General features: G+C 49.4%; 1 protein-coding gene across 1 annotated transcript; it reads left to right on the top strand.

The window, feature by feature from the left end:
* Positions 1-14: 14 nt before the first annotated feature.
* KIF2C (kinesin family member 2C) lies at positions 15-17,979 on the top strand. Its single transcript, XM_045859131.1, has 21 exons — positions 15-219; positions 1,055-1,149; positions 3,560-3,655; positions 3,819-3,867; positions 5,880-6,002; positions 7,197-7,319; positions 7,864-7,964; positions 8,571-8,666; positions 9,787-9,841; positions 9,935-10,097; positions 11,130-11,220; positions 11,482-11,545; positions 11,623-11,714; positions 12,502-12,644; positions 13,416-13,620; positions 13,730-13,840; positions 15,028-15,095; positions 15,442-15,547; positions 15,643-15,759; positions 17,114-17,237; positions 17,363-17,979. The coding sequence occupies exons 1-21, from the start codon at positions 156-158 to the stop codon at positions 17,443-17,445; spliced, it is 2,169 nt and encodes a 722-aa protein (XP_045715087.1). The 5' UTR covers positions 15-155; the 3' UTR covers positions 17,446-17,979.
* Positions 17,980-19,331: the final 1,352 nt, after the last annotated feature.

Genomic DNA, 19,331 nt, shown 5'->3' on the forward strand with positions numbered 1-19,331 from the left:
AGCGAGGCGGGCTACGGCGTGAGGACGTTCAGGGACGCTGGCGCGCGGGATTTAAACTGGGCGGTTTACGCGGCGTCAAAATTCCGTAGGATTAGCAGAGTTGTACCTTCTTGCCGTTTGGTGTGTTTTTTTCCGGCGCATCTGCGGACTGCGCAATGGAGTCGTCGCTTCAGGACCGCTTGTTCCCCGGTCTCGACATCAAGATCCAACGCAGTAATGGTGAGGGGTGGGGTCCCGAGGCCAGGGGGACCCGTGGGCTGAGAGACGACTGAAATTACTGCCCCTCCCCGAGCGGCAGGGCTCCGAGACACTGTTGGGGATTCCCCTCATCCCGCAGATCCCGGTTTCCGCACTGGCGATCGGTCTTCCCTACCCAGGGCCAGGGAGCTCTGCACTGGCGGTTGGTCCCCTTCCTGTCCCCTGGGAGTAGGCGGGGCTCCTCCGCGTCAAAGGACCTCCAAGGGGAGTTAGGATTGCTAGGTTAATTTTCCCTCTAAAATTCTCCCCTGGAACTGCCCTGGGCCTCTAGGGACCTCGGCTTCCTGGCCCCTCTACTCCTATAAATATTGTGCACCTGCAGTTTGTCAGGCACTGGGATTCAGAGTAACGAGACAGACCAGACCCCTGCTCTTCAGGAGCTCTCAGCGCTCTCTCGTTAAGCAGCTACCGCAGCTCTGGCAGCTCTAATTCCCGTGTCATTGGGAGAGCCAACAGGAGTGAGTGAGGGAGGGAAACATGAGGGCGCTAGAGCCTCGAAGCCGTGTTGAGGAGCAGTTCACCAAGGGCTAGAGTGACTCTTCTGTCCCAACATACCTTCAGCCTACTCTGTAGGCTCTCTTTTGAGTGGGGCTGAATGCTTATACCCTGCAACTCCTTTTTAAGACTTGTTCTCTGCCTGCCTCACTATGGGATGTTCTAAGTGTGAAGTGCCAGGACTACTGTTAAAAAGAAAGAAAGGCAGCTGTCTTTTCCTTCAGGTCAGCCTCACCTTGAGAGTCTCCGTGGGGTCCTAAAAGTGAAAAAGATGGGTAACTCTGGCCTTTTCATACTATAGGCTTAATTCACAGTGCCAGTATAAGGACTGTGGACCTGGAGAAAGCCTGTGTTTCGGTGGAATGGACAGAAGGAGGTGCCACAAAGGGCAAAGAGGTAGGTTCTACCTAAAAGATCTGTGTGAAAATGGAACTTGTGAGAACCTTGTTGTTGTTTTTTTTTTCTTTTTCAATTAGCCATGATTGCATCGCAGATAAACCTCATGGGCTGTCATACTGCCACCAAGAGCCTCGTTTTTGAGGCTGTGTTCTCCCTGATCTCAAACGTGGTCCTCTTTGGATGCACTGGCATTTTGTGTAGTAAAGCCTCTTCTAAATTGAAGCCAATCAACAGTTTCTGGTGTGTTTTTAGAAACCAAACTGCACATCATCCTAAAACCTTGCTCAGCCAAGCTAGCTTCCGAATGCCTGTGATAATTGTCTGGGGAGCAAAACTGATAATCTAGTTGAGAAGGGAAAAGTATGTTTCTGAAACACCAAATAACAGAAGGCAACTTGTGATAAATGGCACAGGTGAGTAGTTGCCAGAACGGCTCAGAGGTGGAACTCACTGAGGGTGAGCTGGCCTTGCGGGAGCCAGTGGGCAGGTTTAGCAGAGGGCCCTGCTGGGGATAAGCGGAGAAGCTGGCTTCAGGCAGTAGGGGCTCAGGATGCTGGGTCTTCATCTCTGGCACTTAAGATGATTGAGATTTTATTCTGTAGGCGGTGGGGTGCCTTGGAAGGGTTTTGAGGAGAGGAGAGCTGTGACTAAGACATTTATAGTTAGAGGTGTTGAGAGTGGTGAAGAGGCCACCAGGCTAGGAGCAAGAAAGCCTGGGTTCTGGCCGGTCACTGCCACTACTTGTGTGTCCTCAGGCATGTCTCTGCCCCTCTTAGAAATTCAGTTTTCTCATCTGTAAAATGAAGATGATAATATCTACCTCATAGGGTTTTTGTGAGGACTTATTCAACAAATCCTTTTGTACCATTTCCAAAATGCCAGGCAAGAGAAAACACAAAAACAAACAATCAAAAATGCCAGACAGCCGAGTGTGTTTGGTGCTGGGGTTAGACAGGTGAGTAAGACAAACCTGGACCCTCTTTCATGGAGCTTAGTGAGAGAACAGGTGTGAAGGGCTTGCTCAGCATAGTGCCTTATGGTAGGTGTACAGATACTAAGATGGTATATTTGAGAAGTAAAAGGATCGAATATTTTATATTATCTTCCCCTGAATCAAGAAGTTCCTAAAATTGCTTTCAACCAGCTGTGAGTTCCTTATGATTTGTTTTTGTTTTGTTGTTTAGAAATACAGCCCTTGGGTGTCCCTCCCGCTCAAATATTGTCTGTGGAATAAAGGCCAAACTTCTTTTGAGGCATTTGAAGCCTTTTCAAGGTTTGGTCCAATCAAGCTTTTTCTCTGTATCACACAAAGTATCCTGTGCCAGGGGCAAATGGGGCAGCTCCCCACTCTGAGACCATGCCTAGTGTCTTGCTGCCTTCACACTTCTTATTTCTTCCTTCTGGGATGTTCACCCTCATTCATCAATGCGCAAATCAGTTAATGTCAGAACTAGGATTAGGACACTGGTCTCCTATGCTGTTTACTCTCTCTGTAGTTTAGGGATTGGAAATGGGGGAAGGGTGTATGGTAGGGGTTTGTAATTGTCCAAGAAAAGTGGACAGAAACATAGTTACTGACATAGTTCTGTCTACCTTGTTACCTGTGCTGCTTTGGTTCCTAGCTCTTTGTGCATATGACTTCTCTCCTCCCTTTAGGATGTGAGCTCACTGGAGGCAAGGGTAACGATATGTGTATCTTAATGGATCTTTGAATACCTTCTTCCTTCTCCTTGCTTATGCAGAATAAATGTTTGAATGAGCCCATTAATAAGTAGGAGGTAAAGCTCTCACCCTGGGGTTTGCACCTGCTGTGAAGTATGCTGGTGAAGTTTGAGTGGTTCCTGGAGAGCTTCAGGACTCTGGTGATGTAAACCTAGAATTGTGACCTCATTGTAGGCATGAGCAGGACACTGTGACTGCAAAAGAAGTGTCTGGGCCAATTAAAAAATGTAGGTAGACTTAGGGTTAGGTAGCAGCACTTAGGAACTTGTGCCCACCCATAACATCCTGGAGGGCCACCCATTTTACCATCACTGGGACAGTTAGAACTTGTTTCCTCCTCCGTGTCAGCCAGCAAGAGGTGTTTGGGTCACTGTGCCCAGAGGGACCCCACTGCCCAGCATAACAGTGGAGGAGCCAGGCGGCCCAGATCTACCGTGGACTGCCTGCCTGTCTTCCTCGTCACCTCGTTCTCATCACTGACATCTACATTAGCTTGGAAATCAGAAAACAATATCATCTAGATGGTAAACCATGACTAAGAAATAAATATTTGTTTATAACTATTAGTACTTGGTGGAACTTAAGGTTGGTAAAGTCTGAATCTAGAGGTGGCCTTGGTTGCAGAGATGCAATTGGTTTGAGCAACCAATGTTGTTTCATTAAAACTTTTATTTGCTCCTTGCAGATTGATTTTGATGATGTGGCAGCAATAAACCCAGAACTCTTACAGCTTCTTCCCTTACACCCGAAGGATAACCTGCCCCTGCAGGTGAATGTAATGGTAGGTGCCCGATCTGGCTGCAGCCAGTGCTCCAGAGGATTCACTTGGCTTGATGGCTCTTTGCTGGGTTGTTTTCAGGGACTGCCTAGGCCTTCAGCACAGCACATGGGCTCTTGAGAATTGATAAGAGCCATATATTGTGGTGGTGTGTTTTATTTTTCAGAGACAAAAACGCAGATCAGTCAACTCCAAAATTCCCGCTCCAAAGGAAGGTAAATGGATTTCTACTGGCTTATTGTCATGGGGTTGTGCCCAGAATGGTTTTCCTAGGGCTCAGGCAGCTGTGAAGTAGACGCATTGCTCCAGTTTAGCGGGTGGCTTCTATGTGAGCAGAGTCCCGCTGTACCTTCCAGGCACTGTCCTCAGTGAGGAAGAGTCCAACCTACAAGGAGGAGAAAGTGGGGAGGTATTGGTCAAAGGGTACAAAGTTTCAGTTATGCAAGATAAATAAGTTCTAGGGACCTAATGTACAACGTAGGGCCTATGATGAACAATATTATATTTGTGTACTTAAAAATTTACTGTGGATCCTGTGTTAGTGTTCTTACCACAAAAGGAAAAAATAACCAAAACAGACGGAGCAGTAGGAAACCTTTGGAGGTGATGGGTAAGTTTATGGTATTGATTGTGATGATGGTTTCATGGATGCGCGTACTTACCTCCAAAACCATTAAGTTGTATACGTTAAATATCTACAGCTTTTGTATGTCAGTCATTCCTCAAAGCAGTTTTTAAAAAAAAATGAATCCCACCATTCAACCTACAGGTCTTAGGTCAACCTCTTGGGGACCTGGTGCATTTGGGAAATTTGCTGACTGGCCTAGAAGTCTTGGCTGTAGAATCCAGAGCAGTCATCAGCCATTGGCAGGCTTGTTTTCTTTCCTCAGGGGTGAGGTGGTGGACAGGCTGTGAGAAAAGCTAGCTCTGGGCTGTCTAGAAGTATAGTCGGTGGTGCTGTGGAGATCTGGAGGTGGAGTAGTGTGGGTGGAATTCCAGCGATGCCTCAGAGCCTAGGAGAAGGTTGCGCTTTCTCTGCAGACGTTGGAATCGACCTACTTTGACTACAATCGTCTGTGACCACAGTGGGTGGCTATAGTTTTCAGGGCCAGCTATTCCTGCATGGCCTACCCCAGTCCAGAGAATATCACTAACCTGAATAACCACTTGGCTGCAATTTCAGGTTCAAGGGTGAAAGGTCTAGGTCTAGGGTGAAAGGTGGCGCAGTTGTGAGCTTGGGCTGGGCACGAGTGACACGGCACTGGCCCTGTCTTGCTGGCCTGCAGGAGAGATGGGAGTGGCAGCGGCCTCACTCCACGTGCACAACCCCAAAGGACATTGCCACACAGCTCCTTGTAATGGAAAAAGACCTTTATAAAGGTGCATATTATCGGACAGTAGAGATGAAACACAAGATTACAAGTCTTTTGGGACAAAGGGAAGTTGTAATAATTCATGCTCTTTGCGAAAGACACGGATTATATAGAGCCATCAGATCAGCCTAAATTTAGGAGACTCAAATTCAGTACAAGTGGATCTCTGCCTATATGACACCACATGTTCTATTTCCAAATTTATGACTTCTTTTATTTTATCAGTGAATTGTTTCTCTCTTACAGAGGGAAACTGTATAGATGGTTAGAAGTTGGTAAGAATTCAAGTATAACTCATTTGTTTCAGTTAAGCATTCTTTTAAGATTCCAGAAAATCGAAGTAGCTGATTCCATGGGTTTCTGATGACGTGGCCCAGGTCGGCTCTGTAAAGCCCCCTGGAGCAGTGGTGAAAGCTTAAACTTTGGAATCTGGCAGTCCTGGGTTCATATCCTCGCGCTGACACTTAAAACTGAGTGACATTGGGCATGTTGCTTAATTCCTCTGAGCTTTATTGTTCCTTTCCCTCAGACAGAAGCACTGATGTTTACCTCCTAGTGTTGTTCTGAGGTATGGGCAGATTGCTGTAGAATAGTAGGTGCGGGATTAGGTCTATCTTTCTAGAAATGATTTCATATTGGCTGTAGGTCCGTCCCTTTCCTCAAGACAGATCTCCTTGCCCTCAGGAGCCCTCGGATCTGCAGAATGTGAACAAATTAGTTTTGGGGTCACTAGTACTTAGACTGATTTTTCCTTTCCTGGTGGTCTGGGCCCATCTCACCCTGTATAGCATCTTGGAGGGGTGCCCCATCAGCCCTCCTGATCGGGCCGCACTGATTGCCCCCTGGTTCCTCAGGTCTCCGAAGCCGCTCCACTCGCATGTCCACTGTCTCAGAGGGTCGCATCACCACTCAGGAAAATAATATGGAGGTGGAGCTGCCTGCACCCGCAAACCCCCGAAGGCACTTTTCAGTTCCCAGTGAGTAATGCATCTGTCTCCCCGGTTGAGGCCCTGGAGCAGCTCCTCCCACATTACCCTGAACCTGTTCCCGAATGACCTGAGATTTCTGCACTCCCCGGCATATGCCTTTTCTCCCCTGCCCCACAGCCCCAGCACCGAGAAAAATCTCTCTTTTTTTAAACTTTATTGAAACATAACATATAGTATATACAGAAAAGTGACATATCATTGAGTAGTTTTCTAACGCAGTCATATAACTAATACCCAGATCAAACTGCACTACCGGCACCCAAAAGCCCCCCAGGCCCCCTTCCAGTTGCTAAGCCCCCAACGGCGGAACCTGTAATCTTGACTTCTGGTAGCATAAATTAGCTTTTTCTCTTTGTGAACTTTATATATATGGAATTTAAAAAATATCTTTAGTTGTCAACTTTTATGAGACACGTAAAGTAGATGCAGACTGTGTAGGACACACAATCATTGCATCTTAACTACAGGGCCGGCAGAAGTGAGGCCTGCTCGGGTGTGGTTGGTAGGGTAATAATGTGGGTGAAATAATTTATAGTTTTAATTTGAACATTTCGCCTGAAATGTGTGGTGTGCTTGAATGTGATATTGTTATGTTACAGAATGACATGCTTACGGTTTTGTAATAAAAGGGGGCATTATTTGTGCCAGACCCTGTATGTCACATTCAGCTCTTACAAAATGAAGTAAACAAGAGGATCACAACCCAGTATGGGAAGTAATGAGTCGTCCTGGGTCGTATCTTTTGGGGTTGAGTTAATATGGTTACTTGTTGCCCAGGTTTCCATTATTGCTGGCTTTTCGGTCTTTGCTCCTGTTAACCATTTGGGTTCCAAGGCTGGTGAGAAGTCAGAAAGGCCTGGCCTAAGAAGCCATGCTTGGGTCAAGCCTAAGTAATTCAGGCCTTTAAAGGCTTTTCCCTTCATGGTGAAGCCCATACATACAGAGGTATGCAAACACCCTTTTAAAATTTTTTGACCCCAGGAGCCAGCCCCTGAAGAGATACTGGTGTGGTTCAGGGCATGGGCTGAGGCGAAGGGGAAAGCCCCAGCTCTGCCCACACTGCAGGGGCCTGAGCCCTTGCTGAGCTGGCAGCCAGCAGCCCTGCTGGCCCATGGCCCACTGGGGTTCAGCTGCGTACTGCTGCGGTAGCCTGCCTCCTCCAGTGACTCTTGTTCCCCACAGCTGGCCCTCCTAGGAACGCCTGCCCTGCGGTGGCTGAAACACCATTTCCGATGGTCAGCGAGGAGGTGGAAGAGCAAGTCCATTCCATTCAAGGCAGCTCTTCTGCAAACCCTGTGAGCTCAGGTAGACACGCAGAGCTGTCTGCTGCCCTGTTCCTAGTGCAGGACGAGAGTCACATCCTGTCTCAAACCTGGCCTGTCCTGGCACCTGAGTTCAAACTACATTTGTCACTTGGGTGTGCTTCCTTGTGGCCATGGAATCAACTATTCTCAAGAGGTGGTCCTGTCCCCTTAAGCTGGTAGAAGCCTCCTGATGTAATTGAGGTGTTGTCACAACTATAGTATCTTGGCTGACACCTGAAGAACAGCCCAGAATAACGTGACAACAAGCAGAAATGGTCTTACCTCTTCTGGTTGTTAAGAAAATGCCAAAGAGGTTTGGGGAGAGCTCAGGTTAGGCCTGGGGTACTCACTTTAGCAAATCTTTACTTTGTGGCTCTGGCCATCCCAAGAGTCACATCTGCTTCCTCTCCTTGCATTTGGTGATTTAAGCGCAAGGGTCTAGAGAAGGCCTTGTCCTGGGAAAGGCCCAGGACTCAGCACAGCAGCCAGAGAAGAACAGGCTGGCTGGCCTGGACAAGTAAAATCATGAGCCTTTCTCTCCCTAGTTCGGAGGAAATCATGTATTGTGAAGGAAATGGAAAAAATGAAGAACAAACGAGAAGAGAAGAGGGCCCAGAACTCTGAAATGAGAATGAAGCGAGCTCAGGTACCTTTCCTGGGAAGCTAGGGTTGGGGATTTCATGGGTATCTTTAACTGCAACATTAACAGCAATGCAGGTACAGTTGGGCCCCAGCATTACTGAGGCTCCAGTTCTGATACCCAGCAAGCTTAACAGGTGTCTCATCAGGATTCAGAGAACAAGTAAATCAAATCTTTTTCTGAGGGCCTTCCGATGGGGACCGTTCATGTGGATTGTCCAGTGGGCACACCCAGCACATAGTGCACCGGGCTGCTGGGCACAGGTGCCTGCTTTCCCCCGACTCCCTCCTTGTGTGTGGGTGGTGGACGTGCTGTGGTGCAGTTCCGGTTTGGAGCGTGTCCCTTTAGTTGAGTTAATGGCTCTGGGGAATCCTGGCCTAATCTCCTAAGATGGGGCACAGTGGCCCTCGCCCCAGTTCCCGGAGTGGTTTGGTGCATGCCTAGGCACCACTGGGCTCTCGGCCTGGAGCTGGGGCGGGAAGAAGTGAGATCATGTGGGAGTTTTGTCCACTCGGGTGGGCCGAGTACACGAGAAAAGGGGGTGCTTCTGCTTCGCACTGAGGTCTGACAGCACTTACACAGTCAGTTCCTTCTTGCTCTCATCTCAAACAGGAGTATGACAACAGCTTTCCAAACTGGGAATTTGCCCAGATGATTAAAGAATTTCGGGCTACTTTGGATTGCCATCCACTTAATATGACTGATCCTGTGAGTAAACCCCATTAAAAGACAAGAAACTTATCTTTAAAGGAGTGAACCGCACTCTCCCTCCTGAGAACACACCCACACCTTTTTTTCTCTCAGGTGTGCATCTCCAGAACTCTGAGGGACCCCACGAGACTTGCAGCCAGGGGAGCAATGGGCAGCGGCATCTTGTGCTGAGCTAACCCCTGGCCCTGTCTCCAAGGCCCCCTTTTCTCTGACTCCTCAGGGAGCCAAAGCAGCCCTGTCTGGGCTCTCTCGTTGCTGCTTCTGTCCTAAGCCCTTTCTGGTTTCGCTGTCCCCAGCTTCGATAAATGTACTCTCTAAATAAATAAACAAACAAAAAACGAAAAGCTGTGAGCCCTGGCTGGGCAGCTCAGTTGGTTAGAGCATCGTCCTGCTACGCCAAGGTTGCAGGTTTAATCCCTGGTCAGGGCACATATAAGAATCAACCGATGAATGCACCAATGAGTGTTTTTCTTTCTCCTCTCTTCTCTAAAATCAATAAATCGAAAATTTAAAGGTATGAGAGCATTGAGAAATCTTCACTCCCCCCTGGAGTTAGTGAGGCCTGGATGGGAGAGTCTGATCTTTTTTCTTTTTTTTCTTTTCAAATGCTTTATATATCTGTTTTTAGAGAGAAGGGAAGGAAGAGAGAAAGAAACATCAATTGATTGCCTCACGCATCCCCAACTGGGCACCTGGCCCCCAACCCAAGCATGTGTGCTGACTGGGAATCGAACCAGCAAACTTATGGTTCACGGGCTGGTGCTCAATCTACTGAGCCACACCAGCCAGGGTGAGAGTGTGATCTTTATAGACTGCCCTCCACTCTCACCCTGCTCACTTTCATAGGTTGGCCAAATTCCTACTAATAATCATGAAAGTGCTGAAGCCTGTAGACAGCAGAGTGAGAAGACTGGGGAAAAAATTCAGAGATACCTTCTGGTGCTCTTGAGTAACTAATGGGGAAGGCAGGGTCCTATTATTAGATCTTGGCCCCTAACTTGGCCAGATTAGGGATTGTGTGTGTTGGGGGGTGGGATGGGGAGGCGCTCTGGAGAAGGTTTCTTTAATATTGCCCTAACCTTTAATTGGTTGGTTGTCTCCTCTCATCCTCTTGAAGATCGAAGAGCATAGGATATGCGTTTGTGTTAGGAAACGCCCGCTGAATAAACAAGGTAAACTTCATTCAGCCAGAAAGATGCTTTGGAGTGGCTGAGGGTTCCTGTGTCCAGGGAGCATCCCCTGAAAATACTCTCCTCCTTCTGCAGAATTGGCCAAGAAAGAAATAGATGTGATTTCTGTTCCTAGCAAGTGTCTGCTCTTTGTACACGAGCCCAAGTTAAAAGTGGACTTAACAAAGTATCTGGAGAACCAGGCGTTCTGCTTTGACTTTGCATTTGATGAAACAGCTTCAAATGAAATCGTCTATAGGTGGGTCCCTTGGCTCTTTCCCCCACCCCCCGTCATCCCCTTTGGTCTTCTCCATGCAAGACGCTGTGGTAACACTGCTCACAGGCGTGCGGAGCTCTAAAGCCCTTCCTGGCCTTCTCTTGTGTTTTCTGTGGGTCAGCTATCACGTGGAGTCGGGTCTAGGCCTGGTTCCTGGGCTGCCGTATGCCAGTCTGCAGCTTTAGCAGCGCATCCTTGAATGGCTGAGAAGCGAGGTTACCCATTGCATTCTCTGAGGCTGGTCTGGGCAGGCTTCAGGGGTGCTTCCAGTGTCTCATGCAGCCTCCTCATTACCCACTCAGCAAACTCTAGGACTACTCTGTCTAATATAGCACCCACTAGCCTCATGTGGCTGTTGAATAAAACTTAAATAAAATTAAAAATTCAATTCTTAAGTCACATTTCAAGTTCTTGATAGCCACGTGTGGAAGTGGATACTGTTGGACAGCACAGACATGGAGTACTTGCATCACCACAGGACGTTCTACTCAATGACACTGCTCTAAACCAGAAGCTGACAAGCTTCTGGGCCATTCTTGGCTCAATTCCTTTTTATAGGACTCTCAAACTAAGAATGGTTTTTATGTCTTTAAAGGATTGTTTTAAAGCAATGTGACAGACCTGTGTGGCCCACAAAGCCTCCAATAGTTTAGACTCCTAAATATTTAGAGGGTTCCCTCTGATCCTTGTAGCCTGTCTTCTGCTGGGAGTCAGCTGCTGGGTTCAGGCTTCCATCTTCTGTCTCCAGAGTTAGCGGAGGGGCTGGCGGCTCAGAGTGGGGGCCATCAGCTTGCTCTTGGCAAGTCAGGCCGCCCTGCTTCAGTCAGCTAGGAGAATTTCGGATTTGTAAGTGGGGCTGGGGTCAGATTGGGGCCACTTTGCAGGAAAGGATTACTAGTGCTTGGAAGGAGGAATCGAGGACCCAGGAATTCTTCAGTGGAAGGGCAGCAGGACCATGTTCCAGGGTGCACATTTTGATCAGAGATGTACACTCTTCCCTATCCTTTCTCCTAGGTTCACAGCAAGGCCACTGGTACACACAATTTTCCAAGGTGGAAAAGCAACCTGTTTTGCATATGGTCAGACAGGAAGTGGCAAGACACACGTGAGTATTTAGGCATGGCTGGGCGTGAGTTTGCTCGCGGGGCAACAGGGTTTCTGAAAAAGAAGACAGTGAGTTTCTTGTAGAAATCCCCTCTGTGCAGAGGCCCCATCACCAGATAGGCTTGCTGCGCCAGGTGCAGAGAGAGGCCTTAGCAGGTCTAGCCTCCTGGCTCTGGTGCGGCCTGCGGTGGCAATGGAGCCAGTAGTGCTCTAGCCTAGGCAAGTGCCCTTTACCAAGGTCTTCTGCCCCTTTCCTTTGCAGACGATGGGTGGAAACCTCTATGGGAAAGCCCAGAATGCATCCAAAGGGATCTATGCGATGGCCTGTAAGTAGTGTGTTCTGCTGCAGTGGGGCTGGGCACAGAAAGCAGGCTGCTGACTTCATCCATGATCTCTCCCGTAGCCCACGACGTCTTCCTCCTGAAAAATCAGCCCCGTTACCGGAACCTGGGCCTGGAAGTCTATGTGACATTCTTTGAGATTTATAATGGGAAGGTACCTGCCAAGGGGACCCTGTTTATGCTGTTGGGACCCCTGAACTCTAAAACCTGAAATTGGCTAGAAATGGTAGAAGCCCAGCAATCTGTGAGCTGTGAAGCTTTTGGGCCACTCTGCCCTTCCAGGTCGGGGGAGGGGGTTACCTGATGGTGGGACCGAGCTCAGCAAGTGCGGCAGGGACACTCCTCAGAGCTCTTAGGTGGGAGGTTTTCCCCGTGTGTGCCCGTGCTCCCTCTGCCCGCCTCCTTCATAACTCCCTTTTCCCTTTGGTCACGTGTGTGTATTTTCACACTCACATTCATCCTTCCTTTCTCACTTCCAATCCCCATCTGTGTGTGAATAAATAAATACACACACACAACTCTGTTTTTGCAGAGTCGTCTGTCCCGCTTAGAGCAGGATCTAGATTGTAGTAACAGCTAATATTGATCATTAATATGACGTGTGCTAAGCACTATTCTAAGTGCTTGTTTCAATTCATTTTATTAATCACAACACCCTACAAGGAAGTATTACTGTCACTATTCTGCAGATGAGAAATAAGCCTAGAGTGAGTGGTTAAGGACTATCCAGGCTCACACAGCTAGTATAGTATCAGAGTTGCGTCACACTGAAGCAGCCCAGTTTAGAAACCACGCCCTCTGCTAGTCTACTCAGCTCATCCTCTGTGTGCCTTTCCCGCTGCCTGCCCTTGTCTGTACTCGGATAGTCCCTGCCGGAGGGAGGAGGCAGGTGGGGTGCCCAGTGCCTGATGGCCTTAGCCTTGCTCCCCTGCCTGGCACAGCTGTTCGACCTGCTCAACAAGAAGGCCAAGCTGCGCGTGCTGGAGGATGGGAAGCAGCAGGTGCAGGTGCTGGGGCTGCAGGAGCACCCGGTGAGCTGCGCTGACGACGTCATCAAGATGATTGACATAGGAAGTGCCTGCAGGTCAGAATTCTGGCGAGGGGAAGGGGCCACTGCCTAATGCCCAGTTCAGGTGACAGCTAGCCCTGAGCCTGCTGTGGTTCCACAGAGGCCCTCACCTTCTCCACCTTGGGGAGAGCTGCGAAGGCCTCTTCAGTACAGGGCCACAAAGAGGCTCATCAGGAGCAACTCGAAATGTCTTAAATGTAACCAAGGCAGGCTTTATTCCTGGACTCTTACCCCAGAGGCATGCTTCCTGACTTCTTTCTTTACCGTTCCCTCCCTCTGTGATGCGAGACAGGAGCTCTGGGTCTGTTCCAGGCTGGCAGTGCTGGGGCCACAGCTTCCGTGCAGAGGTGGGGGAGCACTCTTCGTCCAGGGCCCTGGGCGTGGTCCAGTGGAGTGCTGGGCAGCTCTCGGAGGCCCAGGGAGCAAGCTGGGCCCTCACGTTTTGGCAAATGGTTCATGACAACCCCTCCTTCCCTTTGTGCCTTGCAACAGAGGCAGTTCATCTTTCCCCGTGTTTTTAAGGGCCCGCAGGTCTGGCTAAGCCCCTAGCACAGAATCCAGTACTGTGGCCACCAGGAAAACTGACTAGGTCCAGAGCTGGAGGGAGAGCTTCTGCCCAGGGAAGGCAGAACAGAAAGATAAAGTTACAGGACTTCTTAGACTCTTGATCCGTGTCCCTCTCTAACAGAGGACTCACTGCTGTGGCCTGGGGCACCTTGGACCAGGTGCCATGGTGGCTGGCGACCGCAGGAGCTCATAGCCTTTCTTTGCCCTCCTTTACCATAGGACCTCGGGGCAGACATTTGCCAACTCCAACTCTTCCCGCTCCCATGCCTGCTTCCAGATTCTTCTTCGAGCCAAAGGGAGAGTGCATGGCAAGTTCTCTTTGGTGGATCTGGCAGGGAATGAACGAGGTGCGGACACTTCCAGTGCTGACCGGCAGACCCGCATGGAAGGCGCAGAAATCAACAAAAGTCTCCTGGCTCTGAAGGTAGAAGGGGCTAGCTAGAGGGGGCTGATCTGGGGGACAGCTGGTGGAGGGCAGAAGTGGGCAGCATGAGAGGAAGGAAGGGACCTCAGTTGCACCTGCTGCCCCACAGGAGTGCATCAGGGCCCTGGGACAGAACAAGGCTCACACCCCATTCCGCGAGAGCAAGCTGACACAGGTGCTGCGGGACTCCTTTATCGGGGAGAACTCAAGGACCTGTATGGTGAGTAGGGGAGCTTTTAGTCCTGTCCTAGGCAGAGGCCCGGTGCCCTTGGCTGTCTGGGTTTCTGGGCTCTAACTTGACTGAGTTTTACCCTCTGCCTTTCAGTACCAAGCTCCTCTTTGACTACCTCTATGTACCTGTAGTGTGTGTCTGTGCCACTCTGGGTTTGGGGGAGGTCATTCCTCCCTTACCTGGTGGGAAGGAAGCTACAGAATTCTGAAGGCAGACCTTTGGGGAAGCAAGAAAGGCAAGTCCTGGCTGTTGTGGCTTAGTGGATTGAGTGCCAGCCTGCAAACCAAAGGGTCACCGGTTCAATTCCCAGTCAGGGCACAAGCCTGCGTTGTGCACCAGGTCCCCAGTGTGGGGCATGTGAGAGGCAACCACACATTGTGTTTCTCTCCCTCTCTACCCCCCTTCCTCTTTCTCTAAATATAAAGAAATAAACATTTTAAAAAGAAAAGAAAGGGCTATAGCCTTGAATGGCTTTTTGTACCTTCCTTATTTTATCCATAAGCCTTTCTAGCTAGAGTCTGTCCTGCCTCCCCTCAAGGGAATACCCTCTCCCCTGTCTGCTGGGGAAGATAGGCATTTCTGACTAAGCTCTAAACCCTTCTCCCTGAGACACTATCCCTGAGACAGCCTGGGCAACTGAGGGTTCCAGTAGGAGCCACAGCACCTTAAGGTGTGACCTTGGTTTGAGGAATGGGTCACTGAAGAGATAAAGAAGGAGGGAGTAATAAGATGTGCCTTTAAAGGCAGGGAATCAATTTTTTAAAATATTTTTTATAATTTTAAAAATTACACTTAGAGAGAGGGAAGAACGGGGAGAATCAGAAGGAGAGAGAGATACCAGTTTGCTTTTCCACTTACTCATGTATTCATTGGTTGCTTCTTGTCTGCACCCTGACTAGGTATCAAACCTGTAACCTTGGCGTATCGGGATGATGCTCCAACCAACTGAGCTACCTGGCCAGGGGAAAAACCCATTTTTAAAGAGCTTTAATCTGTAGTGCCCATGGAGCAAGCTGCCTTGCACAGAATGGGTGCTAAATGAGCTCTCCCTTCAGTACCATGTGGGTTTCAGTAGCTTGGAGAGACTCCTCCTGGCAGCCTCTCCCCGTGGTCCCCAACCTCTCTCCCTTTCCCTACAGTCCCCAACCTTTAACCACCCATTCCCTCTTTTGCAGATTGCCATGATCTCACCAGGCATAAGCTCCTGTGAATACACTTTAAATACACTAAGATATGCAGACAGGTACCAGTACCTACGGCCAGGTGGGGCGGGGAACAGGGTGTGGGAGGAGGGAAATGAATGGCAGAGATGAAAGAGGGAAGAGATTCTGGGGTTAAGTGCCTGCTGTCTACTCTTCTGTGATTCAGTGAACCTGAGGCTCAGGAGTTTGGACATGATGCTAGGTCTGTCCCACACCTCTCCAGGCCCCAGTAGGGAGTCAGCATGCATGAGGGTCTTTTTCTAGACCAAAGGCAAAGCTGCCACTCCATCCCCTTGAAGCCTCAAGCCTGACAGTCTTAAGTGGCACAGCACTCTTGGTACAGCCAAGGAGGTTGCGATGGAATCTGAGACTTTCTTGTTTCCTCAGGGTCAAGGAGCTGAGCCCCCATGGTGGGCCCATTGGGGAGCAGCCAGTTCAGATGGAAATAGAAGAGACAGAAGCCAGCTCGAATGGCTCCCTGACCACAGACAATGTAAGGGGCAGGGTGGGGCCAAGCAGGACAGAACCATGGCCCGCTGAGATGGGAACTGGGCCATACTGTTGCATCTCTCCTTTCGGCCCCCTTAGTTTTCCAAGGAAGAAGAAGAAGAACTGTCTTCCCAGATGTCCAGCTTTAATGAAGCCATGACCCAGATCAGGGAGCTGGAGGAGAGGGCTGTGGAAGAGCTGAAGGAGATTATACAGGTGGGAAGCCAGCCTGGCCTGGCCTGGAAGGGACCAGATACCGCCCTGGCCCAGGCCTGCAGCTGCGCTCAGCACCATTCCTCGAATGTGACCTGGGCTTCGCTCCCACAGGTCTTCATGTTGGTGTGGCAAGAGGCAGCCCCTACCCCAGCATTCCCTAATTCTCCAACTGTGCATCCATCTGCTCTTAGGCAGCTAACACCACACCCTCTTCTTCAGCCTGGCACACGTAGGCTTTCCTCCGTCCTAGCCGGAGCTAGTCTCTCTTCGCCATGCTTCTGATTGGGGGTTTTGGAGGGTGGTTTATATGCAGGGACCTTGCTATTCGGTGAATGTTCAGTGAGTACGTTCTATATGCCAGCTCCTGTACTGAGGCCAAGGACCAAAACCATGAAGTATAGATAGTAGACCCTAAAATAAGACTTGTTGAGTCCTGATTCTCCAATTTACAAGCCGATTTCCTTGTGAAAGTCATTTAGCTTTACTAGGCCTCAAACCGAAGGGTCACCAGTTCGATTCCCAGTCAGGGCACATGCCTGGGTTGTAGGCCAGGTCCCCAGCAGGTTCCCAGTTAGGGGCATGCCAGAGGCAACCCATTGATGTATCTCTTGCGCATCGATGTTTCTCTCCCTCTTTTCCCCTCTAAAAATAAACAAATAAATAATAATAAATCTTTTTTAAAAATGGCCTTATGGTTCATGCCAGAGGCCCAGACTTCATTCTGAGGGCAGTGGATGCCTTTGAAGGAAGTTAAGTGGAGTGGTGCCATGGTCATATTAGAGCTTTGGGCACATCATTGTAGCCACAGTGTGGAGTCTGGTTTGGGGACATGGGGAGAGCGTGAAGAGAGGCAGTTGGGCGTTGAGAGCCATTAGGAGATCATTAGAAAGAGATATTGGTGCCTAGACTGAGTGTGGCAATGACCATGGGATTGGTGTAACAGCAAGAAATTCAAGAACCATTTAAACGGTGGACTTGGTAGGATTTGGGGACAAGAAAGGTGAAAGAATTAAGTTGTTGCTCAGATTTCTGGCTTGGGCTTCAAGACGGAGGACAGCATGCATTTGGCATAATAGACAGGGATAGGAGGAGGGGATAAAGGGACTAAATGGTAATGGGGGAAAAATACAATAAAATAAACATATGAAGAGATGGGGAAGAGTTTGGGGTGGGGAAGAGGATGGATTCAGTTTGGGGACTTCTGCAGAAGAGAGTCAGAAGGCAGGAGTGGGCCATACCTGGAGGAATGGACTTCTTGCCTAGGCATCTGCACTGAAGTAGGGCCTCAGGAATGACTTGCTAAATTGGCTTGGTCATTGTTTGAACTGACAAGGTCATCCCTGTGCCGTTGCAGCAAGGGCCAGGCTGGCTTGAGCTCTCTGAGATGACTGAACAGCCAGACTATGACCTAGAGACCTTTGTGAACAAAGTAGAGTCTGCCCTGGCCCAGCAAGCCAAGCACTTCTCAGCCCTGCAAGGTGGGTGCAGTTGGGTGGGATGCAGCGGGATGGGGCCTCTGCGGATGATGGCAGCTCTGCCCCAAGGGAATGGGGCCTCTGAGACACTCACTGACCCCGAGTGTACCACCTCCCATTCCTTCCAGATACCATCAAGGCCTTGCGTCTGGCCATGCAGCTGGAAGAGCAGGCCAGCAAACAAATGAGCAGCAAGAAACGGCCCCAGTGACGACTGCAAATAAAGATGCTTGGTTTCACGCCAGCCTTTCACCATCTAACCCCTCCCCCTCGAACTTTGGGCTCAGGTTCTGAGCTGGAACAGGCTTTGGTAAATGCCAAGTATTGGGGCATCAGGGCCGGACAGACGGGGAGGGCATCAGAGTGAGAGAGACGCTCCTTTTCCTCAACTGGAGCCTTGAAGGGAGCAAAGATGGGAGAATGGGACTTTTAACTATCCAGTGTGGCCCTTCTCTCCCAGTGGGAAAGGCTGGTGGCACAGAGTTTTCCCTCGGTCAGCATTCTGCCTGTGTGGACTGGCCACTGGTAGAGGGCTCCCTGGGGTTGTCCTGGCTCTGGGCAGAGGCAAGGAGCCTTAGTTCCGTTCTGCTAGCTGTGGTCTGCCATCCACACCCTTGGTCTGGGCACTAATATGCCTTGTATTTTAGAAGTTTCTAGAACCTCTTCCTTGCTGTTTTTTGAGATCCAAGAGAATCTTGGCTTGTTTTCTGTGTTGTGTTTTTACATTGTGTCTAACAATAAAGAACCGGGGAAAAAATCAGTCTGTTGAGTGGCGTGTGGGAAGGGCCTGGGATATGACTGGACCCTCTGGAACTAAGGACACATTGCAATTCTGCGCAATGCTGGTTCTGTACTCTACCCAGGAGACCAAATCCACACCCGCAGTTAAGTGACATGTTGCAGACTCCAACCTTGGTCTTGTTCAGTGACGCTCACTCAGCCCCAGGTTCCGTCCTGGGAACGGGAGCTGTAAGCAGAAAGGAGATGATGCTCCGCCAGTTACGGTCTACTGAGCACCTGTTAGATTCTGTGGGGTTTTCAGCCTCTGTGAAGCTGGGGGTTCCCAGCTAGGCCAAAGACATTGGACCTCGTCTTCCAGCCCTTTGACCCTCAATAAAATAGTTTGACCCACCCCCTGCCCAAAAAAAAGATTCTGTGGGAACACTGAGAAGAAAGCACTTGGTGTGCTACACAAAAAAGGATTTCAATTTGTTCTTGAAATACAAGAAGTTTCCTGGGTAGATGGAGGGACCAAACATAGGGTTCAGACCGTTTGGGGGCTGTAGGAGTCCATATTCAGTGTCATGAAGCATGAATTATCCAATGTGCCACTAACACTTTTTGTCTCTGAGTCACACAACCCAATGTGTTTTAGAAAGGTCTCTTGCCCTGGCGTAGCTCAGTGGATTGAGCGCAGGCTGCAAACCAAAGCATCGCAGGTTGGATTCCCAGTCAGGGCACATGCCTGGTTTGCAGGCCACGGCCCCCAGTAACCGCATATTGATGTTTCTCTCTTTCTCCCTCCCTTGCCTCTTTAAAAATAAATAAAATCTTAAAAAAAGAAAAGAAAAGAAAGGTCTCAGGGAGATAGGTGGGGAGCAGGGGGCACGTGGGCTCCTGTAGAAACTCAGATGGGGGTGTCGAACAGATCCAAGTTGTGGCCCTCTAACCCTTGGCTACTTCATTTGTGAAACGGTATTCCCAACCTAATGGTGAGAGAATACATGAATTTGAGGTACCATTCAACAGCCAAATATAAGACCTGGATTCAGAAATTTAGCTGAATCAGATGTTTGACAGAAATGGCACCAGCTCTAAGGACATTTAAGCTTCCAGATAACCTAAACCTTCCCCTCATCTGTAAAATGTGGCCAGCATTACCAGCCTCACAGAAGTGAAAAGATGAAATGAAAGAATGCCACCAGCCCAAGCCTGACTACCTTCTCACCTGGATGACCATCTGAGTCCCTAACGTCTCCTGTTTGAACTCAACTCCAGTGACCTATTCTCCCCAACCAGCCAGAGGGATCTTTATGTTATTTCCTGCTTGGAACCCCTTAATAGCATCCCTCTGCACAAAGGATAGATTCTGAATAC

The sequence above is a fragment of the Phyllostomus hastatus genome, unplaced genomic scaffold (genome assembly GCF_019186645.2).
Source record: "Phyllostomus hastatus isolate PE091 unplaced genomic scaffold, TTU_PhHast_1.1 phas_scaffold_182, whole genome shotgun sequence".
Lineage (NCBI taxonomy): Eukaryota > Metazoa > Chordata > Mammalia > Chiroptera > Phyllostomidae > Phyllostomus > Phyllostomus hastatus.

What these genes read in the sequence shown, in the direction of transcription:
- KIF2C (XM_045859131.1), top strand. Translation starts at nt 156, where the DNA reads ATGGAGTCGTCGCTTCAGGACCGCTTGTTCCCCGGTCTCGACATCAAG. An exon ending in AGGGATCTATGCGATGGCCT is followed by an intron (nt 11,546 to 11,622) that starts GTAAGTAGTGTG and finishes TCTCTCCCGTAG; the next exon opens with CCCACGACGTCTTCCTCCTG. An exon ending in AGAACTCAAGGACCTGTATG is followed by an intron (nt 13,841 to 15,027) that starts GTGAGTAGGGGA and finishes CCTCTTTTGCAG; the next exon opens with ATTGCCATGATCTCACCAGG.